Below are 24,578 nucleotides of genomic sequence, written 5' to 3'. Positions count from 1 at the left end.
TCAGAGATACCATGACACAAAGAGCAGCAAAACCTAGCAGCAGAGAGGGTGGCAGTCTGGAGGTGCTGGAGTCGGGGTACGCGGTACTTCGGGAAGCAGCCGACCCGGGCAGACACGTGCGGAACGCGCTCGGGAGACGGGCGCTGAGGAGTGCCCGGCGCTGCACGGACCGCAGTTGGTAACACTCGTTGGACAGGAAACGTTAGAAATCTCTGGCGTGAGCGCACAGCCTCAGGAAGTGCGGTGATGTAAACTCTGAGAATGTTAATGACTTGTGTATTTTGGCAACAGACTCAGTATCATATAAAAATAATGTTTAGTAAAAAAATCCCGGTGTCCATCATAAAAATTCAGGAAAAAAAAAATTAAAAAAAAAAAAAAACAAACCTCGATAGCGATTTCTGTCCTCATGGGATGAAGATGCCCCCATTTGTCAGAAACAGTTTTAAATAACAAGTAGTACATTGGAAACAAAAATGGGTCAGCAGCCATTAAACGTGTTCTATATGAAAGTGCACATCTTTCAATGGAGTTTAACCACCATGAGGTCGTGATCTAACACAAACTGCAACTTAGGACCATAGGAATTAACTCCTTCCGATGGAAATATGGACCACCATCAAGACGAGATTACTATTTTCCTTACAAGATTAAAAACATGGAAATTTTGCAGCATCGTAGTAAGGCACTCACCCACGGAAAAGTCTGTGACTGTTGCTTCAATCGGCAGCAGCTAACTAGCTTTTAACACGAGGAAGACAGTTTTCAGTTCTGAGCTAAGTGCTACGGTGCCTTACGTCATACGGGGGGAATTATTCGGGGGCGGGGAACTGTTAGTGTTAGAATTCTCCTATAAACTAGTTGGTTTTCCCCTTAACCCATTAAAGCATCTCATATTCTAAAATATTAGTTTTATAAATCTAGTCTTCTGTTTTAAGGCTCTAAAAATCCCCTCCCCCCAACCCCCACAAAAAATACCTACCAGCGCCTGGTGGGCAACGGACGACCAAATCCGCATTTCACAGTCAGGAGTCTATAGTATTGCATCTTAAAAATGAAAACCTGCTTCCGCCTCCTGGGAGTTTTATCCCTTCCTTGAATGCCTTCATGTGTTTGGTCAGGTCAAAATTTTGCAAAGCCAGAAAAAATTAAAAAAATAATCGTCAGTCTCTTCCAATCCTACAAAGGTGTTGGATCTTTCTGTCCCGTGGTGCTGGTCTCCTGCCTCGAATCGACGCTGCCTGCCCTGCAGAGATTTCTCATTGGAAAAAAACCAAGGTGTCCCAATGCTTCCTTTTTTGTATGGCTCCTACAAATCTGAAAGCTTTCTTGAGTGAGGTAACAAAAGTTAGGCTTTCAAGCAAAGTACATGGTACGTAAAGTGTCCTGATGAACCTGCACAGCCTTCGCCAAGGCCTGGGGGTCTCTGCCGTTGCTCTGTCCAGATATATGGCTGCCCTCGCCACTGAAAATCAAGGAAATCACTGCGTAATTATTTAATGTTTCCCTCCCAGGAACACTGAGAAACCCCCTTGGAGATGAGGGTCTGCGGGCGCTGGCAGCGCGGGACGGCATCTCACCGCAGCGTACGCGATGATGCACGTGCTGGTGACTGTGCCTGGTGCTGCAGAGATTCCAGCACCCCAAGGTGGCTGGTAACGCTCAAACACCCCAGGGATGCTCCTCCAGGCCCCGGATGAGCTCAGGGTGGGATTTAACCCTCCTTAACCCCCAGCTTTGCCCAGGCTGGGACCTAAGAGGGTGCAGCTACATGCGGGTCTCCCCCCTCAGAAAGGGTCTGCTGCAGCGCTGCTCTGACACAGGCACTTTCAGACACCAAGGCCGGGTGCTCGTGCCCCCTGCCCATCCCTGGGGTCTGCCCTGCCGGGCCCGCGGGTAGAACTCCCTCACCTGTCGTGCTCCTTGTCCACGAGATGGTACCGCGCTCTGAATGCCACCAGCCGGGCGTAGTACGCCGGGGCCGGGATGGAGACCGAGCGGGTGCAGCGCACGTAGGTATGGCACAGCTGGTACGTGAGGATCTGCAGCTCGTCCGCGGTGAACCGGTTGTCATCCCAGAGCACGTAGTAATGGGAGGGCCGGCTCGTACCCTGGGAAGGAGAGCGGGCAGGGTGAGAGGTGCTGCCAGCACCCAGATGCCAGCAGCCAAAGGCAGCTGCCTCGCGTCCTCATCACCCCACTCCCTGATCCATAGACCCTGCAGACAGCCCGGGCAGGAGGGATGCCCATGAGATGAGAGACGCTTCCCTAATTTGAGATCCCCACACATGCCCAGGCACTGCGAGGCAGGAAAGTCCTTCGCACCGAGGTGCAAACCAGCACTAACGCTGCTGCCCCGTGCCCGGGCGCTGCTGGTGCCGCCCCTGGCTCCCTACACCGCAGATCCCACTGCACCGCACCGCTTCCCACTGATCCAGGCCAGCTCCCTGCTGTCCTTGCCGGGGGAGAGGAAGCCAAAAAGCCTCCCTTGCGGAAGCAGCTGAGTGCAATTTTTTCAGTACAGTTTCTGACTAATCTTGGCTGCCTGAAGAAAGGCAGCTGCAGAACAAGCCGCCGGCTCCAGGGCCGGCTGGCCCCGGCTCTGCCGCCCACGGCCAGACAACAGGTCCCTGCTGACAACCAGGCGCCCCAGCGAGCCCGGCACGCTCGGGCGCCAGCTGACAAGCTGCTGAATTGGCCGCTCCGAAGGAGGAAAATCCCAGAGATCCTTGGCTCCAAGAGAGAAATGGAGTATGTGCCACGTAACGCAGCGGCAGTGCCGTCCCAGCACCCGCTCGCCAAACCACCGCAACGGCAGCTCGGACTGAACTGCCCACGTCCCCGGTGCCGGAGGGAGGCCACGACGGCGCCGGGTCGGATGCACGAGAGCAGAGTCTGCAACAACACCTGAAGAAAACCAGCGGCGCGGCGACGGCCGGCTCCGCGGCGCAGTACCTGGATGCCTGCGTGGCTGCACAGGTAGAAGTCGAACTCAAAGGGGTGGGTGATGTTTGTATCCACTGTTGTTCCTGCTGGGATGTTCCCGCTCTTCCCAATCTATAGGGAATAGAAAGAGAGATCCAAGCACTGCAGAGTTTGGTTATTTCCAGCTGCCCAGAGCACCGTCTGTAACACACCTGCCCTGCACCAGGGCCACGGTGCGGGGTCGCTGGCTCAGCATCCCAATTTGAGAGCACCGTGCAGAGCCTCTCCCCAGTGCCCGTTAAGGGGGGACAGAAGCGGCTCATCCCGCTCTGCTCCCTGCCCGAACAGGCTTGCTGGCATGTTCTGCTAGCATCAACACCGGCATCTGCCAGCATCAGAAGGAAAGCAGGCAGGGCGAGTGCCTCCTCATCCTACTGCAGAAATGAGGATTAAATGAGCAAAACTCCAGGGATCTCTGTGCAGAGTGTAAGCAAAAATCTCTGCCACAAGGTACTGCGGCTTTTGCACCCTGATCAAAAACTGTCCTCAGTTCTCAAGATTAAATCTTCATGCTCAGGAAGAGCCAGAGTCTGGTTAGACTAGATCCAACCCCAAAATTTAGATCAAATCTAGGAAAAGCTAAAGCAATCAACGTTAGTACACAGCACACACGGATAAGCTGTGAGCAAGCAAGGGGGTGTTCAACCCGGCACGTCAGTGGCTGCAGCTATCACCAAAACAACAGATGTTTTCGAGCTGACAGAGGCTATTTCAAGAGAGTCACCAGGATCATCAGCACCCACTAACTCAGAATAACAGCAAACAGCTGTCTGCGTTTCTAGAAGCAGCCTAATCCGCACGGATGTGGGAGTCAACCGAGTAGCACGTTTCATTCAGCAAAGAGCTCTCTGCCTGCCAGCGGTGAGCCGCCCCCTCGGCAAAGTCAGGGCTGGCTCTTCCCGAAGGCTGGGGATGAACCAGCTGCCCCCAGCCCTGGCACCCTGTGGCACTCACCCTCTCGGTCTTGTCTGCACAGAAGAGACGGGTGTGATGCCTTTTCTGGACGACGATGTAGGTGATGCCAGGCTGGTAATCCTTCTCCAGTTTGATGCAGGCATCTCGGATCGCTAGGAGCTCATAGTGAAGGATCTGGAGAGATGAGGGCATGTAGAGTGAGGGGACTGGCCAGCACCCAGCTGTCCCCGTGCCCCAAGGGAACCCTGCAGGAGCCAGTGCAGCCCCGCCGGCCGACGGGCATCCGAGGAGTCCTCACCTGTGGGAGCTGCCCCTCGGGAACGCCGTCGCGATAGAATATGATCCTGGTGGGTTTGAAGCGGGTGGATTTGTAGAACTGGATGAGGAGCTCCCTCACCATGTAGGACAAGTCCTCGATGATTTCCTGGCGAGGACGCTGCACACGCACCGTGGCACAGTACCGGCTGGGGTGGGCGTCCATGCTGCCCACGACCTGCAGCGACAGAAGGGCCAGGCCCAGGAGTTACAATGGAAGGACAGAGGGGACAGCCTCCACCTCCTTCCAACGCCCACAGCTGGCAGCGGGCAGAGCACCCAAGCTCACAGGCGGGGAGAAGGGACAGCGAACACTGTGTAGGCAACTATCGGCCAAAAAGGACATCCCTGGTCGTGGCCACGTCCAGGGTTCACACTCTGCTGTGCCCTTGTGGTGTTTATGGGAATTTCCAGTGAGACTTTCCAGTGAGACAACTTGGCTGGTGCCACTGAGCACCGTGGCTGTGGGGGCTCTTGCTGCTCTGCCCCAGCTTCACCCCCCTTCCCAAAATAGCAGGGGCGAGGGGGGAGCGGGGCTTCCCCTTCCGCCTACCTAAGCCCTTCTCCCTCCATCCCTGACTCCAGGGGTTTCTGGCTTCCACGAAGGACTGTGTGACCCCAAACCCGGCTCTGCTCTTTCACCAGGATGATGACACCCCAGGTACAAAACCCCACCTGCAGCTGCAATGCCGCTGCTGAGCTCTGTCCCACCGCAGCACCGGGAACTCTGCTGTCGGCCACTCCTTACGCCTCCGACTGCGGCACAACTGCCCTGCCCACCCCGGGCTGCCCAGAGACCCTCTGCCCAAAAGGCGATTGAATCAGGTCAACGTTTGCCAAGAGCATCTGCTGGCACCACATCCCTGCCCTCGCGCAGCCGCAGGCGGCAGAGCTGCCCCAGACGGCCGCGGTCTGCCTCGCCGGCGCTGCCGCCTCCCAGGGACACGGCAGGGCTGAGTCACCGCGCAGCAGCCGCGGAGCACGGAGTTCCCATCGCAGCCGGGCGCTCTGGAGGGGAGAGCTCCAAGACATCAGGGCAAAGAGGCCTGAGAGCAACGCGGCTGGGGGCACCGCGCGAGCCACGGGCGTCGGAGCAGGTGCTGACCCATGCTGGGAGACAAAGCCCGGCTGCTTCGCAGCTCCGTGTGGTCCGTGTCCCCGCGGGCGGAGGAAAAGCACCGTGGAGCCCACATCCTCAGTGGCGCCGAGCCTGCTGCCCCCGCCTGCACCCCCACTTTCACTTTTGCTTCACAAACGGAGCGCCGGGGTCTGGAGCTGACATGCTCAGCAGAAACGTTTCCTTTGGCCTCAGCCACGGACCCCCTCCTGTTGTCTAATTAACAACGGATCAAGGACAAGATCAAGGCCATCTGCAGGCTCTACCCTTCTCCCCTGCAGCTTCAAAAAAGCTTTTATAAAAATTAAGAAAAAAAAAAAAACACCCCACAGTGGTCCTGTACAGAAAAACACCGAAATTGTTTTTGGAGTGGAAGCGCCGCCGCCAGGAAACAGACTGTTCTGTCCCACCCACACCTACAGCAAACAGCCAAAAGCATTTCCCAACCCCTTCTAATTAAGAAAAAAACACTCCTCCAAAGACGCATTTGCATGCCAAGGAAAACCTGAGCTATGAGTCCTGGAAAGTTAAGAACTTAATAGGAAAATGCTGACGTGCTTAATTAAAGCAGACGCTGCGAGAACCCGACACTCTCCCTGCTGCAGCCAGCACAAGGACACGGCTTGGAGCCCCACGAAGGGCACGAGCTGCCGCCCAGCCCCGCTGGCGTGGGAGCAGCACTGTGCTCAAGGGACGCTCCCCAGTCGTTTGGCGTGAAGGCAAATCCTCCCCCAGAAGGGCTCTGAAGAAGCCCCGTCACCCCAGTTTCCCTCATCTCTCCTGCTTGGGAAGGTCCCTCCTAGGGCTCCCCGCAGGATGGGGATGCCCAGGGATGGCTCAGGCGAGCACAGCACCGTGCTCCCCGTCCGACCGTGCCAGCGGGGTCCGGCACATCCCCAGCCCCATCTGCTGGGACCTGCCAGCTCTCCCAGCGGCTCCCCAAAACCGCAGCTCCTCCGCAGAGAGGCAGGAGGGGATCGGGGACCCACCACCCCGGCAGTGGGACTGAAACACCCGACAGGGCATGGGGCCACCCTGAGAAGTGTCGCTATGGGCACGGCAGCGGCACAGCCCCTTCATGAACACACGAGCCCCGTTCCAGCTCCTGGGTCCCTGCAGGGCACTCGGGCAGCCAAGCCTGGCCCCGGGCAGGGAACTTACAGCCGTTATGGAGGGCTTCTTCCCATCTCCTGCCGGCGGGTGAGTGACATCGGCCCCGAGGAAGATCACCGGCTGCTGAAAGACGGCAGAGCTGGTGGGAGAGAAGAGAAAGTGGCAGTCAGCCTTTCGGGGCCATCGCCGGGTGACACAGAGCCCAGTGGAGGTGAGCAGATCACGCAGAGGACATCTCCCGACCCCGACTCTGCCCGGGGCACACCAGCAGCTCATTACAAGGCGACACAGGGGGCACATCTACGCTTCGAAGAGCTACTTTACACAGCAGCCCACAGGCCCCCCTTCCCCAGGTACAGCCAGGCAGGGAGCACCACCAGGGACTTGGGAAACAAGCCCCGAAAATGCAGGAGGCAGGAGCCGTACGAACCGCTGGTGAGGCACAAGGATGTTGTTGATCCCGCCAAGCTTGACGTTGATCTTGAGGCAGAGGTTGGAAAGGGTTTGCGGGGAGGTTTTCACCACGTTCTTGACCTGGACGCACTGCGTGGCCATTCCCAGGAGGGTGTCCCCAACGCGCTTCACCTCGGCTGCGGGCAGAGCAAGCAGATGAGCAGACAAGCGACCAGCAACATGCTGCTTCCAGCAGAGTCCTCGAAAAAACAGGGACAGAAATCACCACGGGAGGAGCAGAGCCAGCCCTGCTCAGCGAGAGCAAAGCCCCCCTCCTCTCCCCGCTCGCCCCCGCCCCAGACGCACCGTACACCGGGGTTTTCCCCGGCAGGATGACAATGATGAGCTGAAGCCCCGAATAGGTGTTCTTGAGGTGTCGAAACATGGGCTCCACGCTGTCGGCACCCTGGGCGTACTTGCAGAAGCAGGGCTGCCCTTGGATCGGCATCCCTGCGTCCTTGGAGATCTTGCGCAGCTGGTCCGTAAAGTTCCTGTGCCCGGGAGGAGAAGGGTTCAGCCCGGAGCCCTTCCGCACGGCAGCTCCGCTGCGCACCTCGGCCACCGAGCGAGAAGGGACCCGCGGCCAGAGCGCTGAGCACAGGACAGACGGGGACATTTCATCGCCACGTCTGTGGTTTTACAGCGTCCAGCAAGCGCCCGGCACAGGAAATGCAAGACCAACACTTGTTAGAGATGAACCACCCCCTCTTGGCACCCTCTTACCCAGGAACTGACTCTTCCTGAAGAGCGCTGGAGCTGCGAGCCGCCCTCCGTTAGAAAGCTGGAGGAGGGGGGAGCAGACCTGCTCGATTTCCAGATGCAAAGCTGATGCAAGCCTTCACTTACCAAACCGGACAAGGTGCTCAGCCACCCTCTGGGATTTTGGATTGCCAAGGATAAATTTGATGCAGGGAGAGCCAGGGGGAGCGTGGGGCTCCCAGCTCTGCCTCGAGGGGGTCACAAGAGGAGCACAGTGTCACTCCCACCTCCACCCAGGCACTGCAGACATAGAGACTTTGGGCTGCTCCAAACCATCCCAAACGTTAACCGTGCCCAACTCCCAGACAAGGCACACAAAATGCATCCGCTCTCGGTCAGGCGAAACCTGAGTCTCCAGCAGAGTCCAAAACCAAGGTGACCACTTCCATAAATCAAATCAACCGTCCCCGCTACCGAAGCAGAGAATCTCTAAGCTACCAAAGCTTTTCAGAAAGCCTAAGACTTCTCTGTAATAAAAACCCGTGGCGAGTTAGGATGCTTCCTACATGAATGACATTATTTCAGATAGGGTATCAGGGGAACTTTTAATTACCTATCCCTCACAAGCCCATCTCTCTGAGGAGATACAGCTGAGAAGAGTTCAATACAGCTCTAGGGCTGGCGGCATCAGATGCCGACGCCGCAGCTACCTGATGCAAAGGGCAGATGGAGGGGAGCCCGACCGCCAGCTCCCGCATGGCTCCAACCTGGCAGACCCTGCGATGGCTCAGGGACAGTCTGCAGCCAGGACAGGCACCCCGGATAAACCAACGGAAACGAGACTAACACCCAGTCCGAACCCGGATCCAATCTGCACCGCGAGCAACTCAGACCCAGCGTCAGCGACGAAGGACGCGCAGGCCCAGGCTGGGAGCAGCAGGGTGGCCGCACCGGGTGCCAGCACGGCTCCCGTGGCACAACTCCCCGGGCACGGCTGCCCCGGCTCACCCCACCCGCACGGGCTGCCCCTTTCCTTACTTCAGCACCTCCTCTCGACACTGCTTCTGCGGGGCAAAGCAAGCAATCGCCCAGACTTTGATCTCAATGCCGTTGTAGAACTGCTTCCCTCGCATGTCCCACACGCCTTGGTTGGGAGTTGCAATGGCCCGGTTCTGCAAGGCAAACAGACGGTCAGAGCGCTGCCACGTCCTGCCTGGCCCCGCGCCAGCAGCCCCCGGGGAGCACCCGCACGTGCCATGGCTGTGCTCCCCGTCACAGCGCCCTTCGCCCTCGCCGGAGCCAACCCCCTGCGCTACCAGGGTCTGCCGCGGCGCACGGCGAGGGGCGGTTCAGAATCTCAGCTGCTCAAAGGTGATGGAAAATTCACCTGAGCTGCCTTACCCTGAGCATCCCTCTCTCCTTCAGCTCACTTTTTTGTCACTGAATGACTCTTGGCTACAACTTTCAGAAGAGTTTTATTGCAAAAAAAACACAAACAAACCCACAACACCCAAAAAACCCAAGGCACTCTGTTAAAAAAATACCAGCTCTAACCTACGAACCTGAAGGTAGCACAAGTTTTGCTCAGAATCGGTGTTTTCTGGTGCAAAAGCTTCTCTCTGCACAACGCAGCCCAACACCCAGGCAGCGCCCTGCTTACCCTGCCTCCGTACTGCAGGATGGGTGCCGGCAGGACCCTCCCCGTCACCTCCGTCATGTCATCTTTCACCTTGATCCCAAACTCCTGAATGTACGGATCCAGGTTGTAGCTGGCGTTCTTCATCTGCAGAGGGAAGGAAGGACCATGGGAGGGAGCAAGACCAACCAGTGCATCCCACGCAGCTTCAGCTGGCCGGGAAACATGGGCACCTAAAGTCATGTTCCCTACAGAGCTGAAGTCCTCTCTGTTATCGAGGGTCCCAGAAGGAATATCAAACATCCCTGTCTTCGACAGCCCAGAGACATTGGTTTGGGTAAGAGCAGCACCGTCAACCAGCTCCTACCCGGCCGCTGGCAGAGCTGGGTTCCCCTGGCTCGCCCCAGGCTGACCTGCAGACCGAGTTCCCGTACCGCAGCCCTGCGACGCACAGTCCCCACGTTCACCCAGAGCCGGGGGCATTTCTCTAATTTGTTTTCCTATTTTTGGTTCCAGCTCCCTTTGGGTCAGGTTCCATCAGTGCAAGGACCTGAATTTGCTGCGCACAAGTTTCCACGGTCACGTCGAGCTGGGCTCCTCTATGCAAGTGCCCATTACACACCTGCAGGCATCTCTGACCAAGGATTCAGTGAGAAGAGGGAGATAAAAAAAAGCCCCACCAGCATCTTCTGAGCAGGTCACTGCTCTCTAATGCAGAGCAGCAGAGGAGCAGAACCACGATGAGGTTCATCGCAGACACACCGCCATAACCTGCCACCAGAGCTGCAGCCCTGCCACTGTCTCTCCCAGCCCTCCCAGGGACTCTTGCCACGTACCAGGCGACTGATTTCCTCCTGCCTGTCTGGGGCAGACCTGGCTGTTGCTTTTATCATGGTTGACGTTTGATTGTCTGTGAGCTTCTTGATGCACCGCTGGCCTGCCACGATGTTGCACACCTGCACGGTGGGGAAGAGACAGAAGCCACGCGTTGGGGACAGGCGAGACACGGGGAACCACGGCTGAGCTGCCCCGTGGGCACAGCACTCAGGCCCTGCAGCCAGCCCCAAACCGGGGGTGCCGAGCCTCCAGCTGCAGGAAAACGACATTTCTACAGTGTGGTCTCCTCCCTCACTTCCTCGAAATGGCTCTCGCCAGGTCACCACTGAGGTGATTCGTGCCCACGACACGTCAGCTGCAGAATATTGTCATGTATCTGCCAGCAAAGGCCACTTGCCTTTGCTCTGCACGGTCCCTAAAAGCCGGGGCGCCCGACGGTGCAGAGCCGACACTCACCTCCAAGGGCAGGTACGTGTGCTTCTGCTCCTGGCCAACCTGGAGACAGGGCAGGTGGGGGTATTTCAGCTGCAGGTTGTATTTCTGCTTAAAATACTGAGCCACTGTGCACTCCACTGTCTGACCGCTCTCCAGCTGCAGGGGAAACCTGGCAGAGGCAGGACACGAAGGATGCACCTACTCAAAACAGACACTTCCAGACCTCAAGCACTACTTACTCTGGGTGAGAACTGGCAGGCTCCCGCTCCGAGCTACCATAAAAGAAAATAAAAAGCACAACAGCAGTATTTTCAGAAATCGAATCAGGAATACTCTGATCCCAGCGTGGGACTGAGGTCCCTAAATAAAGCTCTCCCTCACTAATCCAGCTAATCAGGGCAAATGTTTATTGCAGGACATGCCACGCATGCCACTGTCAGGTACATAAATACAGCACACTGGCACTCAGGAGGAATTCTGTGCTCGGTGCCCTCCCTGGGAGCCGAGCCGAGCTCCAGGCAAAGGTTAACTGGCCTCTCCTGATACAGGGCAGCAGCTCCAGGGTGGGCAGAGCGTGGGGGGCAGGAGGGGTGCATCTCCCTTCAAAACCACAGGGGGAAAAAAAAAAAAAAAAAATCAAAACTTTTCGGTGGCAGGGCTGAGGGTGCTGCGCCATCCATGGCCAGAGCGCGTGATACCCAGCCTCACCCAGCACCAGCTGCTCCTGGCTCCATAAAGAGCTCTATGAAAATGAAGAATTGACCCAATATTCTTTATGGAGCCAAAATTAGACAGGCGAGGCAGCCCGAGCGCCCTGGCGAGGCGTCACATCCCTCCTGGGACCCGAGGGTGCTGAGCACGGGGGGAGGGGGGTGTACTCGGCGACAGGCGCACGAACCCCAACGAGATACACCCGGAGATGGGGCTGTGCGACGAGAGAACGCGGCTGTGGCGAAGGAGGTGACCCCTTCAGGGCTGGCTCTGAAGCCCAAGAGCACCGACCTGAGCAGGCACCACTGGTTTGGTGTCGGGCAAGAACCAGGAGCAGAGATTTTCTGCCAGTTTGGGTTTGTACAGCACGAGCCAAAATCTCTTGCTGGTTTTTGTTTTTTGTTTTTTTTTTTTAACTGTTGGCAAAATTTCTGAAAACATTGCAGAAACCCAGGGAGCGGACAGCCTGAAAAACATCCCCTCCTCCCCTCCAGCTCGACTCAGGGAGCACCCAGCAGAGAGCCCCTCCTGCCCTGGCACTGTCCCCACCGCTGCTGCAGGGAGGTCAGGAGGGTCCCCCTGCTCTTCCCCCCCGCCTCAGCCTCGAACCCTGTTTTGCTTCTAAGCCTCCCCAGGGGCAATTCCCAGGGCAAACCCCAGTGATGAGCCCTGGAAATGCCCATGGGCTGTGGCACCTGACAGCATGGTGCTGAGGGCACCACCTCTGCGATGCCACTGTCCCCATCCGCGGGGGGCTGCGAGGAGTGGGGCAGCCCCCCCGACACGGAGGGTGCCCAGGCCCAGCCTGCTGCCAGGCACATGGAAATAATTTCAAGGCAGGGAATTGCTTTATCTCCCAACAAAACTTCTGCTTGGCAGTGTCTATTTTAAGAAAGAAGAAAACCAAACTCGGAGGTAAAAACTAGGACAATTCCTGGCACGTCAGCTCCTGCCCGCTGCGGCGTGCCGCCTGCCAGACATGGCATCCTCTGCGCTCCCACCCGCCCCTGCATCGCGAGCTGCTGCGCCCAGAACCATGGCACAGCCCCGGACACCCCTCCCTGTGCCATGGCAAGCGAGAGCTTCCCGTCCAGCTCTCCCTAACGACACCAGCAGCTGCTAAAAAGGAGAACAGCGCAGATTTTTCCAAGGGCATCTTCCCACCCGCCTTACGTCTGGTGGCTGGCCGGCCGCCGCGTAACGTTACACACGCGGTATTTCCTCTTCATCTGCCCGCAGTGGGTAACCTCGACCTTCAGACCTGACGGAAGACAGACACAGCAGAGCCACTGGTGAAGGCGGAGTGATTCCCCTTCGCCCAACTTCCCCGGGACACCGCCAACACCTCCCGCAGCTATTTAACCGTTTGCAGACGCCCTGTGAAGTGCACGAGGGAGGTAACGGTGCCCCAGGAGATATTTTAAGCGTGCACTCCCCACCATCCCCCCGCCTCGCTGCCAGGGCTGGGTGGGAGACAAGCCATGGCTGGTGTCTGGGGCAGCCCCTGGCCAGGGATGGGTGCCCAGCGCTCCCCGGGGGCTCTACCTTTGATCTCCTTGGTGAAACGCACTCTCTGCGAGTCCGTCAGGGGCTTCGGCTGCTCGTCGATGTTCCGGATGTCCAGCACCTCGCACATGAACTCGATCACAGGCTGGGCTTTGTAGAAGGCGGTGGCCGACACTGCGGGACAGACACCACGATGCGTCTCTGCTCTCTCCCAGCAGACGGACCCGGCCTCGGCCAGATCCAGCCTCCCCGCACGCGCCCAGCCCCACCGCTGCAGCTCCCCAGCACCAAAAATGCATCACCATCAATGTTGAGCATCATCTTCCACATGGCAGGTCTGACCGACTGGTGGAAACCAAACCAGACCTCCCTGCCGCCTCCCAGGGGGTGGTAGTAGCCTTCGGGGGGGGAGAAGAAGGAGCGGCCGACGGGAGTGTACCTACAAACGAGGGGAAACCACATCAAACAGCACCCCCAGACCCTGTGAGCCCTCGCCCCCATTCATTTCTGTTGCAGGAGCACCCAGCGGTGCAGCTGCCTCCTCCCGACGACCTCCGAGGCCGGCCCCAGCCACAACAGCTGGCCAAGGGCAACCGGTCCCCTCCCCGGCACGCTCGGTGCTCGTGGCATGGCCCCTGCCACCCCAGAGCCCACCCGCCAGGCTGCCCCTTGGCGCAGGTACCTCATGGAAGCCAAGTGCCTCATGGCAACGTCCAGCGCTTGGACGGACTCCAGAGGGACGGGGATCTGCCCGCTGACCAGGGCCTCGTGCAGCATGCGCCAGCTCACGATGGCCATCCATTTGATGGAGACCTTAAATATCCTGTCCTTGCCTTCCCCCGGGATCGTCACCTCAAAGTCAACCTGGGTGCAGAAGGGAGGGAAGCGACCGTGGCATCCCCGCAGGCGCGGGCAGAGGTTGGTTTTGGCCAGTCCTTCCCAGGCGCTCGCCCGCACGGGGCTCACGGCCCCCCTTACCCGCTCGTTTCCAATGGGCAAGGCTGTAACGGTGTAGATGTTCTTCTTCCCATCATAGACTGGCTTTCGGTCACCGAAGATCTGCGGTTTGAAGTGCTGCACCATGTACTCCACAACTTCCCTATGCAGGTGAGCAGGGCAAGGCAGAGGGGCAGGGGGAGAGCAGGGCAACGTTCGTTTTGCTGATTTCAGAGCAGAGCTGAGTGCCCCCCGGGCAGGAAAGCCCCCCAACAAGCAGCCAGCCCCACAGCTCGGCACGTCGGCTGCGGCAGAAGGAGTTCACGCGGCGCGCAGGAACGCGCCCGCCGGAGCTGGCTGCAAACCCATCGCGTGTGCCAGGAGGGCGAGAGGGAGCGCGGGGAGCGGCGGCTGCAGCACCTGCTCGCCCACCTTCGGGGCACAGAGCCACCCGGGCTGCCAGGGCAGGAGGGCACCGGCAGCGAACGAGACATCAAAAAGAAAAACAAAGAAAAGTACGCGATGGCCCGAGGTCTGGGCTTGCTATTTTTAAGCCCGGGATTGTTGCCAGAACAGCACAGCTGCTGCGACGACGCAGGGCACTGCGCTGAGGTTCAGAACCTCCGAGGCTGTCGGGGACAGGAACCAGCGCTGGTGCACAACCACGGCTGGTGGATCCGGCCACCCGCGGGCACCGGGCAGCGCTGTGACCCCTGCCGCCACGTCACCCCGATGGCTTCCACCGGTGAAGACAGAGACAGGCACTTATGGAGCCTCCACGAGGAAGCTGGAAGCGGGGAACGAGTGCCAAAACCTCTAATACTTGCCTTACCTGTTGACTCTGCGCGGACATTTGTCGGGCTTGATATCCACTTCGTAATGATACACATCAATCTTGGGAATGTCCACTTCAAAGTAGTTGGCCAAGAGCTTGATGGGCTTCCCGACGGTTCCTATCCCGGGCCGACGTGGCGCTTGGAATACCTGCTGCAAGGGTGGCAGGTATGCGCCTGCAGCTGCAGGGAGAGAAAAGGGGTCAGGAGGGCTGGGAGAAACCCCGTGCCAGAGACAGCGCAGAGTCACAGCGCTCTCCACCACTGCATCCCAAACCAGGAGATCTCCCACTACCCACGTTCCCGGCAGGAGGTGGCAGTCGCAGAATTTGGACTGGCACAGCTGGAAGCAGCTTCCCTGGACATCATACGGCAAGCGCCAGCCGAGTTGTCCAAGGGCAGTGCCAATCCCTCCACTCTGCTGTGCCACCACCAGCTGCACGTGGGTGTCAAACCATCCACTGGTAGATAAATAACCTCCACTTTGCCTTAGGGGAGGTAACTCATCTGGGGCCACAAGTGACAGTGGTGCAGACCGTGGAAGGACAAGGGACTCCCATCACCCATCCCAAGCACAGGTCACCCACGTCCTGGCGTACCCCGCGATACCTGTAACTCAATTCCCTGACCAGTTGCAGGGACAGAAGGCCATGTTTGGTTCTCCTGATACCAAAGGACAGGTTGTACCCAACATCCACACTGGAAGAGCTCTGGAAGCGCCCGCTATGCCACCTCTAAGCTGCACTTTCATTTCTGTTTTGCACAAGAAACGTCGCAATATGCAAAGGACCAGAAGAGCAGCAAGAAACTCTCCAGCCCTGGTTTTAAAAAGCAGGTAGAGCCTCGTATCCGCGCCGAGAGCCGCCACGGGTCTGCAGCAGCAGCAGCCTGGAGCACGCGGGAGACGTCGGCACACTGAATTAGCGGAGACACACTTGGGCTGAGGCCAGTCCTCCCAGGGCTGCGGTGTGGTTTTATTGCCCATCTCTTCCCCGGCTCCTGCGGGAGGAATCCCTCCGGCGGCGTCTCTCCGGGCATCCCCAGCATCCCGTCCCGTGGGACAGCGTTTGCCGAGTGTGCTCGGCACAGGCTGAGCATCGCCTGCCCCGTGGCACGGCAGCAACGGCGGCATCGAAGCTGACCCACGCCAGGCTCCGGCACACGAAGAGCTTTGTTCTGAGGGCAGCTCCAGAACCAGCCCGGGTCTGACAGCTCCCCGGGGCCGAGCCGGAGGCGGCACGGGACGTGCCAGGGCGTGGGGTGAGGAGAAAGGGGATGCTGCTGCGAACCCCAGAGAAGAAAGCGCCCGTCTGACGCTGCCCAGGGGCTCTGACCAACAGAGCGGTCTTGCCCAGTTCCATCTGCTGCTTGTGGCTGGCGGAGACACTCTGCCCCCACCTCCACGTGTTTTCCTCCCAATACGTGGCTCTTCAGCTCACGGAACACCGGGGGGCAGTTTTAGCAGGGAAGGGGCTCGCAGGCACCCTCTGCCCCCACGCCAGGGCTTGGACGGTCGTGCCGTGGGGAGCACAGCCGGGACGCCGGGCAGCACAGGCAGCCTTTGTCCCGCAGCCACGCCAGCCCCTGCCCCGCTGATTTATAAGCCAGCGCCGGCACAATGGGGAGGCTCTGCCCGGCGGGAGGAGGTGAGGGACGTGTCTGCGCCGGGGAGAGAAATACGGCCCCGCCGAGACGCCCGGGACTTCTGCCAGAGGCGAAGCGAGGGGCCGAGGAGCCGCCAGCAGCCCCACCGCCTCCCGCCCCACCGGCTGCCGTGGCACAGCCGGGGCTGCTCACGCAGGTGACGGCATCTGCCGCGTTGGCATCGGGGAAGAGGGAGCGCAGAGCCAACCCACCGGCCCGGAGCTGCAGATCTGCCGTGTCCCCACGGGGCTGTGACCCCCGAGACCCCTCCGGCGGGGACCTGCAGACACGTGCCTTTTCCCCTCCGGCAGATCCCGACTCGCTGCCGGAGGGAGGATGCCCCAAGAAACAGGAAAAGCATTACTGCATCTGCACTACGCGATTATTTAACGGCCGGATTTGGCAGGATAACAGGTCGCTTTGGTTTCATACCGGTTATTCACGACGGCGTTTCGAACCCCAGGTTGCAGGACAACACCAGTCCCAGTACCTGAACTTCCCTTTTATCCTTTACCCCTCCCCAGTGTAATTCTCAACCACTGTTCAGCAAAAAAAAAAAAAGTCACATCAAGAGGAAGGGAACTCCAGGGAAGTTGCTGATAAAAAACAGAGAAAATGAAAAACGGTTTGATGAAAAACTTCTATGGATTATAGGAGGTAGTGGAAAAAAAATCAATCCCAAATCCCTGCTTCAAGCAGCGTGGGCCCCAAAGCCCTAACGATGGAAGTACCAGTTACACAGACTGACTAATGAAGCTCTGGAGATGGAGGGACAGGGACCAGTCTGAGACCACGAGACTGAACTGTGCTTCTAAACAACAGCACCTTTGGACTCAAAGGTATCTTAAAACATTGCCAAAGGAGCATCCCACACCACTGCTCTCCGAGGCGAGATCTGCCCTCCCTGCCCTGTTCCCACTTTGCCCATCTCCACCCATCCCAGTTTCCATCTCCTATCTGTCTCTTGGAGCCCACGAGGTCTTGGCCAGCTGGGCTGGGTGCGGGGAGCGCAGCACGTGGCTATTCCGCACGCTCCAGCTGGGCGGCCAACTGTCCCAGTCAGCCCCAGACAGCATCCCAGCTCCAATTCAGGCTCCTGAACGCATGGTGCTCTTCGCACCCCTTGCTCCCATCCGCTGTCTTTTTAAATCCAGATTTCAATTCCAGGCTAAAAATACCAGAAGCAGGAAAGCAGAAGAGCAGCAGACTTGAGATGCGTTGATCGGTTTTGCACCTCGTCTCCACGAGGCTTTTCCTGCCGACGGAAGGCCGCCGCGCCGCGGGACGCTGAACTGCAGCATCAACTTCTGCAGAGCCGATCCCCGCTCTGCTCTTGATTCTGCCCCATGGCAGGAGTCCGGGAGCTCCAAAATCTGCCAGAAGCCCCGACCCTGGGGCTAACCTGGCCCCCGCGCCTCCTCGGACACGGTAGCACGGGACTCGGAGCAGTCCGATGAGGAAGACGGGGATCTCTGAGGCTGATGTGGGGCTTGGACCCTCGCAGGCACTCGCAGCTGCTGTGGGACAGGGTGGCTGCCAGCACCCCCAAGACTAACGGCTGCGCCGCGCTCCGAGGGTTGCTCGTTTTAAGAAACTGATTTTCAGAGGAGCTACTCGTGGTGCAGTTCATGTCTCCACATGACGAACACTTCTTGGCAATCGCCGGCGCCCTGGCTGCGAGCTGATGCGTCTTTAAATCATGGATCGCAATCCAAGAGGTATTTGCCAGCGCTGCTGGAGCCTCCGGTCCCTGCTCTGCCTTCCGAGGGAGGAAGCGCAGAGCTCAAGCGCAGCAGCTCTCCGCTGCCTTCCTGCAGCCACAGCAGGGCCAGCACCCGCGGCTCCTCCTCTCCGGGACCTTCTCACCCCCAAGACGATCCCAGCAGCCATGCATGAGCAGGACGGCGTCTCCGTGGATGCAGAGCACTTTGGTGCCGGAGAGGAGCCGAAGCAGGTTTGGAGTTGCCAGGAGCCGTGCAGCAGAGGGGTGACCAAACGGTCCTGCGCCCATCCCGCATCCCTGGCGCTGCACCGGTCTGCCCAGAAACAACGCTTCGCCGTACGAACGCTCTCGCCGGATGCTTTATGAACATAAAGCCTTGCAATGAGGATCAGGAATCACAGGTGAAGGAGTTGGCCTCCGGCAACGCCAAAGTTGGCTCAGGAGTTTGATGTGAGCCACGAGATATCGCAAACGTGGCAGCCTGGCTGCAGGGAGCAGCACCGCCACGGCAGGGAGATGCTCTGCAAAGACCGGCGCAGGACACAAGACCAGCTTCGAGGATGGGAAAGTTCAGCCCGGGTTGGCTCAGAGGGTTTTATTTCGGCGACCGCAGGCACACGGTCCTCGAATGCAACGACCCCAGGCTCGCTGCAGGGGTTGTGCCGCTCACCCAGCAAAGCGGGGAGGGATAACAACTTTTCCTGTCTAAATTACTTTGAGATCCAAAGATTTTTAAAAAGCTGTTACCCCCGGTGCCTGCGCACGGCCGGGCACCGCAGAGCCTACCTGGGACATGGCTGTTTATAAGGACGGTGACACGGGGGCAGCCAGCACAGGGAGGGGGACCACGGGTGAGGCTCAGCACCCGACGGGAGCTGTGGCATCCAGCACCTCTGGCATGTGACACAGGCTCTCACCTGGCCTTGGCTGCTTCGGCCCAGGTGGAGAGACCCCAAAGCCCTTCGGTGAGCACCCAGGCTGGGCTCACCCCATCCCACGGCACATCCCTGCCCTGAGGCACTCAGGGTCCCCCCAGGATTTGTCTCGATGCAAACCCTCCCAAAAGCTGCCCACTGCCTGGCTCAGAGGATGTGGTGTCAGGGAACCGCGGGCAGCACAGTGGCATCCCCGGGCACCTGGTGCCCGGAGCCTCGGCTGCAGCTCGGAGCAGCAGAAACGGGGCCGGCAGCAAAAGGTGCCGGTTCCCCGTCGGTAGAAGCGGCCTCGTTAAAAAGCGCCCCGAAGCGCCGGGGAGCCGGGGGCTCCCACATACCTCGGCTCTCCATGGCGAAGCTGCGCAGCCTCCCACTTTGTCATGTAAATGCGGGCGCCGGGCCGGGGGCTGGGGGGCCAGTGCTGTTCCTGCAGCACAATGCGGCCAGTGAGCGGGATGAAATCCAACGGCCATTATAAATTCAGCGGCCCGGGAGAAATCACAGACTTTCGCACACAAAAGCCGTGCCCCGGGGACGCGCCGGCGGCGGGAGCATCGCTGCCAACCCCGCGCCTGCATCCCGTGTGCGCGAAGCGGCGGCGGGCAGAGCCGGCGGCGAGGGCAGCGCCGCCACGGTGAAAGTCCGTTTGGGTAATTAGCACCGGAATACGCTTTGTTTCTATTATTTATTGTAACAGCTGGGGAACACGACCCGCTGCCCAACAGCTGCCTGCAGCCGGGCAAAGCCGCCGGTGGGACGGCATGAAATTACCATGTCATTTAAATCCTCTCCAGCGCCGCATTCAGCCGAGGGGCCGCGGGAACGGGGTCGAGACAAAAGGGAGTTTTATGGCGGCGGCGGCGGGTCCGCGACGGCCCCCCCTGCACACCCAGCCCTGCCAAAACACAGCCAGGAATTGGGAATCGGAGAGGAGGAAGCAGGGCCGTGGCACGCCAAACGCCATTGGACACACGGCGTGGTCCATCCTCGCCCTGAGTCACCTCGGCACCCACCCTAAAGCAGCCCCAGAAACCCCCCAGGGAAGTGAAACCCCCGTTGGGAGGCGAAGCAGGCGGCAGCACCAGCAGCAAAGGCAACTGCTGGGGTGAGCCAGTGGCTTCCCCAATCTCCAGCCTCAACGCCTTCCAGTGCGCCGGCTCTAGGCTGTGACCGCCGCCGTCCCGCAAAGCCCGAACTTCAACAAGCACCATCTCATCTCCGCCAGCCCAGACATCGTGCCCACCGCCTGCCCCTTCCCGCGTCGCCGTGAGCACGACCAGCTTCAGGTGCTTCTCGGTTCGACGCTAAACTGAATTGACGCAGACGACGTCCAGGCAGGGCAGAGGCTGCGGCCGTCGATGTGCAGCATTAAACCCACCCCGTGCACCAGAGCCCACCTTCCAAGGGAAAGCCTGAGCTGTCTGAGCGCTGCTCCTGCCCGTGCGGTGGTGGCTGCGTCCAAGAAACGCTCCAAAACGGGCTCCAATCTGTCCTACTACGGTGCTCACTTCTGAAAGCAGTTTAGTTCTTTCCAACCTCGACACCGGGCACCGAGCGCTGCAAAGGGCGTCGCTGCGCCCTGTCCAACCTCAGCTTTCTGCTTGGACATCGCAGGCGACGAACTGGAAAGCGCCAAGTTAAAAACCTGCCCCGCCGCTGCCCCCCCAGCCCGAGCTGGGCCAGAGAGCCAACCTGCGGGTGCCGCGGTGGAGCAGAACCAGCAGCAGCAGGGGCATCGCCACGTCCATCGCACCCGTTTGCAGGGTCTGCGAACCAGCTGCTTTGGCTCCAGGAGAGCAGCGCAGCGATGCCAGCGGCACGGACGCGGCTTGAGCCGCGGTGGCCTGAGCCGACCCGTGAGGGTCTTGCTGAGCCAGCCCTGGCTGCCCAGCGGCTCCACATCCCCCTTTCCAGTCCCTCTGATGGGGTGTGAGAAGCACCCGGCACCGTGAGTTCACCTCCACTGCACACACCAGGTGGCTCCTCCAGACTGTGTGACCCCGCGCCGCGAGCCCGAGGTCCCCACTAACGGCACCCAGACCGGGCAAAGGCTGACACCCCTCCTGCCTGCCCCGCAGGGTCTCACACCGCTGCCGCAGACTTTCCCGGCAGTAGCCGGGATGCACAGAGCCGGGAGCAGCAAGACAAAGGCAGCCCCAGCGCCGGAGGGGATGGGACAAAGGCGATGGCGGCTCCTCTCCATATCCCACCGCGGCCCCGCGCCGGGCACGCTGCACCATGGGCAGCCCCGCAGAGCCACGGGCTCCAGGTGAGGAGGTTACAACCCGCATCCAGCTCCACCGCAGATCTCCCTGCGCTTTTCTGCCTCATTTGGCTTCCTTTTAACGCCTGCCATCTTAATAACTCATCTGTTTTGTTCTTCCTGGGTTAGAGAGAGGCTGCAGAAAGTGTTCAGAGATAAACCGTACATGCCGTGTCTCCAGGCAAGGTGCTTCTCCTGGCTTTGTTTCTTGGTACGATCCCGTCCCAGAAGCAGGCACATGCGATTTCATGTTTCCTGAAGATAAAGAGATCCAACAGACGGAACAGCTCTGGGGTTTTTGCAGGGTTTAGCACAGGAAGACAACGGTTAGGATTAACGTCGGTTAGGAAGTTTGCGAGGAATAAAGAAAACTAGAAGTGGGGGGAAACCGACTTCAGTTTTTCAAAGCATCACGTGTGTGCCTCCCCGAGCAGCGCCCGCGGGTCAGAAGGTGTCCCAGGTTCCTCCGCCACCTTTCCAGGCATCTTCATGCTGGGCACACCCAGGGGCACACCAGGTTTCTGCTTTCTTACCCTCACAGGTCACAGCCTGGCACAGGCAGAGCTCGTTCGCGAGGCTCAGCACCGCACCTGGGGTCCGCGGGCAAAGGGACGCTCAGGCACGGCGGGATCCGTGGCAGCTCCTGCGACATGGGGGAAACATCTCCCCTGCCAGAAACCCAAACCTGTCCCCATCCCAGCCAAGAGGCTGCTGTAAAGCACCTTGACAGAATTAGTTCAGGCTGGCGGTAGGAGGGTGCAGGGCGCCGGCAGCGTTATCTTGCGTCGCCCGAGGCCGAGCGCCGCTATCGCCCCGAGGCGCCGGCAAAGCCCCGACACCCTGTGGGGCCACCAAATCTCGGCTTCCACAGGCCCATAAATCAGCCCCTGACAGAAAGCTCCAGCAACCAGAAGGTAACGCAGCCACGAAGAGAGCTCCATGCCACGCTCCAAAATTCCATACTGTACGGAAGGACCGAAGTCTGACTGCAAACGTGCAGCAGTTTTATCTCCAAATCTCACCGCGCCGCCGCATTACAGCAGGCACCAAACTTGCCAGCACGAAAGCTGCGAAAGGGCAGCGGTTCCCCAGTCCCCATCGCCCCCTCCCCTCCTCCTGCCTTATTTCAGGCACCAAAGCCCTTCTGCGGCGTAGAGCGGCACACGTCCGCGACGCTCACACCGGGCACCGGAGCGTCTGCCGACGCTCCGGCCAGGCGAGTTTTGGGGAGCAGCTCTGCAACCCCCCGCGGAGCAGCCCGGTGTGATGGGGCTGGACCGAAAGCACCGTCAGCTGCTCCCATCTCCAGCCAGGGGCCACGGGGGTCCGGGGGGGGACCCTGGAGCTCGGCCCCCACGGCCCCTCGACGGCGGCAGACCTGCGCATGCCCCGGCGCGGGGAGAGGAGCCGCTTCGTGCTGTCAGGGCGCAGCATCGCCGGCCCCACGCCAGCTCCCAGCTTCGCCCCGCTCCCCGAAACACCGCACTGGGGGGGACTGGGAGCTGGGGGGGGCACCGGGAGCTGGGGGATGCTGGTGCTCCTCTGTGCAAACAGGCCCCCTGCTCAGGGCTCGCCGGTCCTTTGGGGGGGACTCGGTGCTCCCAGTTCTGCAGCCGGACACGTCCCCCCAGCCCCGCACCCCGCTCCTGCCAGTGCTCTGCCCCGCACGGACCCCTCCGCCCCCCCCTCCCGTGCCCTCACCCCGGGGGAACGAGCCCGCCGCCCCCACGCTGCGCCCACCCCGCAGCGGGGCAGCCCCCCCCGACGCCCCCCGCCCCCCCGGGAGGGCTGCAGGCCCCAACAGGAGCGTTCTCTGCATCGCCCCACCGCGCAGCCCCCCCCACCCCGCCCCACCACCGCTCAGACCACCCCCCCCACACCCCCCCATACCCAACCGCGGGGCCCTCCGCCTTCCCACGGCGCAGCCCCCCCGTTGCACATCGCTCACCCCCCACTGTGGGCTCCCCCCTCCGCAGTCCCCGTGTCCCCCCCCGGCACGTCCTTCCACCGCACGGCCCCCACGGCGGGGCCGCCACCCCGCACCCCCCCCCCTCACCCCGTTACAGACCCCAGCGGGGCTCTCCCCGGCCTCCATCGTGCAGCGCCCCCCCCGCACCATTGCACACTCGCCCCCCGTTACACCGCCCCGCTGCACGCCCCGCCGTGCGCAGCGCCCCGGCCACCCCCCACTCCGCGGGCCGCCGCCGCCGCTACCTGCTCCCGAGGGTCCCGCTTCCATCCCATCCACCCGGGCGCCGCTCCGAGCCGGGGGCCGTGGCCGGGGGCCGCGGGCAGGGCCGGGGCCGGGCAGGGCCGGGCAGGGCCGGGGCCGGTGCTGCACCGCCGCCCGCCGCAGCCGCCGCTCGCCGCGCCCCAACGCGCAGGCGCCGCCGCCGCCGCCCGGCCCCGCGCGCAACAAAGGCGGCGCCCGCCGCGCCCGCCGCCATCTTGGGCCGCCCCGGGGCTGCTCCGGGCGGGCGAGGGACAGCGCCGGAGTGGGCGACCCGGCGGCACCGGGCGGTGGCCTCCCCGCGGGGGGGAAGGGGGGCCCGAGGCGGTGTGTCGCTGAGCGGCGAGCGGCTGCTGCGCTGGGGCCTGCGCGCCCCGCTGCCTGAGACGGTGTTTGGTCTATTTTTTATCTTTTTTTGACTCGTTTTGTGCTGCTGGGCCAAGGGCAGCGCGGGGTCGCCCGTTGGCAGCGTCTGTGATACCCCTGAGGTGCTCCGGGCATCGCGGGCGGGCGCCGTGCGGGGTCCCACTGCCCCGAAGGCGGCGGAAACGGGCGGAAGCGCCGTCGGTGGCGTCGGTGTTTGTTGGACTCGCCCTCCCGACGGCTGCTCAGGCGTGAAAACGCCGACCCCGCGGCGTGACTTTGGCGATACCAGCTCGTAAAGCCGGGAGCATCGTTCCGAGACGATGCCAGACGAGATGAGGCTTGCAATCCGAGGCTGGATCGTGTGGGATAATGGAAGAGAAGCACAGAAATTCCAACAGTTCGAGCGTTTTCACCCCTTACTACGCCACAGAGTCATGTCCGCGCACGGGAGCAGCACGACGCAGTCCCTCGGATGGCACCGGAGCCGCGGGCACGGGCAGCGCTTCGGGAGGCGCGTCGGAGGTCAGGAGTTGCCGGGGCTGCACCTGCCAAGCACGCGATGGGCAGCCCAAGGCACAGACCTGCTTACAGGTGCCGTGCAGCTCCAGCCCCACGTTCCTGCGGTTTGATCCAAGCATCTTTCCGTCATTTTCGGGAGGCACAAGGATAAAGTCAGCCTTTGCTTCCCAGCTGCTCAGGCTGCCCGGAGGCCGAGCGACCTCGGTGCCCAAACCCACAGGATCTCCACTGCAAAACGGAATCAAACGCGAAGCCGGGGTTTTGCTGCAGGTGCAGGTTATTTCCAGCAGCCACGTGTCCCCAGTTCATTTATAGCTGTCACGTTTTGACCTCGTCCAAAGGCTTTTTCTGTCCTGAGCCCAGTGTCTTCAGTGAAGTGCAGCTGCCTGAGGAAACAGCAAACCCTC

General features: G+C 60.6%; 1 protein-coding gene across 1 annotated transcript; it reads right to left on the bottom strand.

Moving 5' to 3' along the window:
• Nucleotides 1–393: 393 nt before the first annotated feature.
• Nucleotides 394–23,299, bottom strand: LOC104383758 (protein argonaute-1). The gene is made up of 19 exons (XM_086626290.1): nt 23,271–23,299; nt 14,491–14,674; nt 13,701–13,821; nt 13,405–13,586; nt 13,025–13,161; nt 12,762–12,896; nt 12,390–12,477; nt 10,527–10,674; nt 10,070–10,189; nt 9,258–9,380; nt 8,636–8,769; nt 7,205–7,389; nt 6,876–7,035; nt 6,494–6,584; nt 4,199–4,393; nt 3,940–4,074; nt 2,956–3,057; nt 1,912–2,111; nt 394–1,465 (listed from the first exon to the last, which is right to left on the bottom strand). The coding sequence occupies exons 1-19, from the start codon at nt 23,293–23,295 to the stop codon at nt 1,357–1,359; spliced, it is 2,574 nt and encodes an 857-aa protein (XP_086482416.1). The 5' UTR covers nt 23,296–23,299; the 3' UTR covers nt 394–1,356.
• Between the last annotated feature and the right edge of the window lie 1,279 nt (nt 23,300–24,578).

The sequence above is a fragment of the Tauraco erythrolophus genome, chromosome 24, assembly GCF_009769465.1.
Source record: "Tauraco erythrolophus isolate bTauEry1 chromosome 24, bTauEry1.pri, whole genome shotgun sequence".
Classification (NCBI taxonomy): domain Eukaryota; kingdom Metazoa; phylum Chordata; class Aves; order Musophagiformes; family Musophagidae; genus Tauraco; species Tauraco erythrolophus.
The sequence above is the reverse complement of the archived record's forward strand: the minus strand, read 5'-3'. Positions and strand labels throughout refer to the sequence as shown.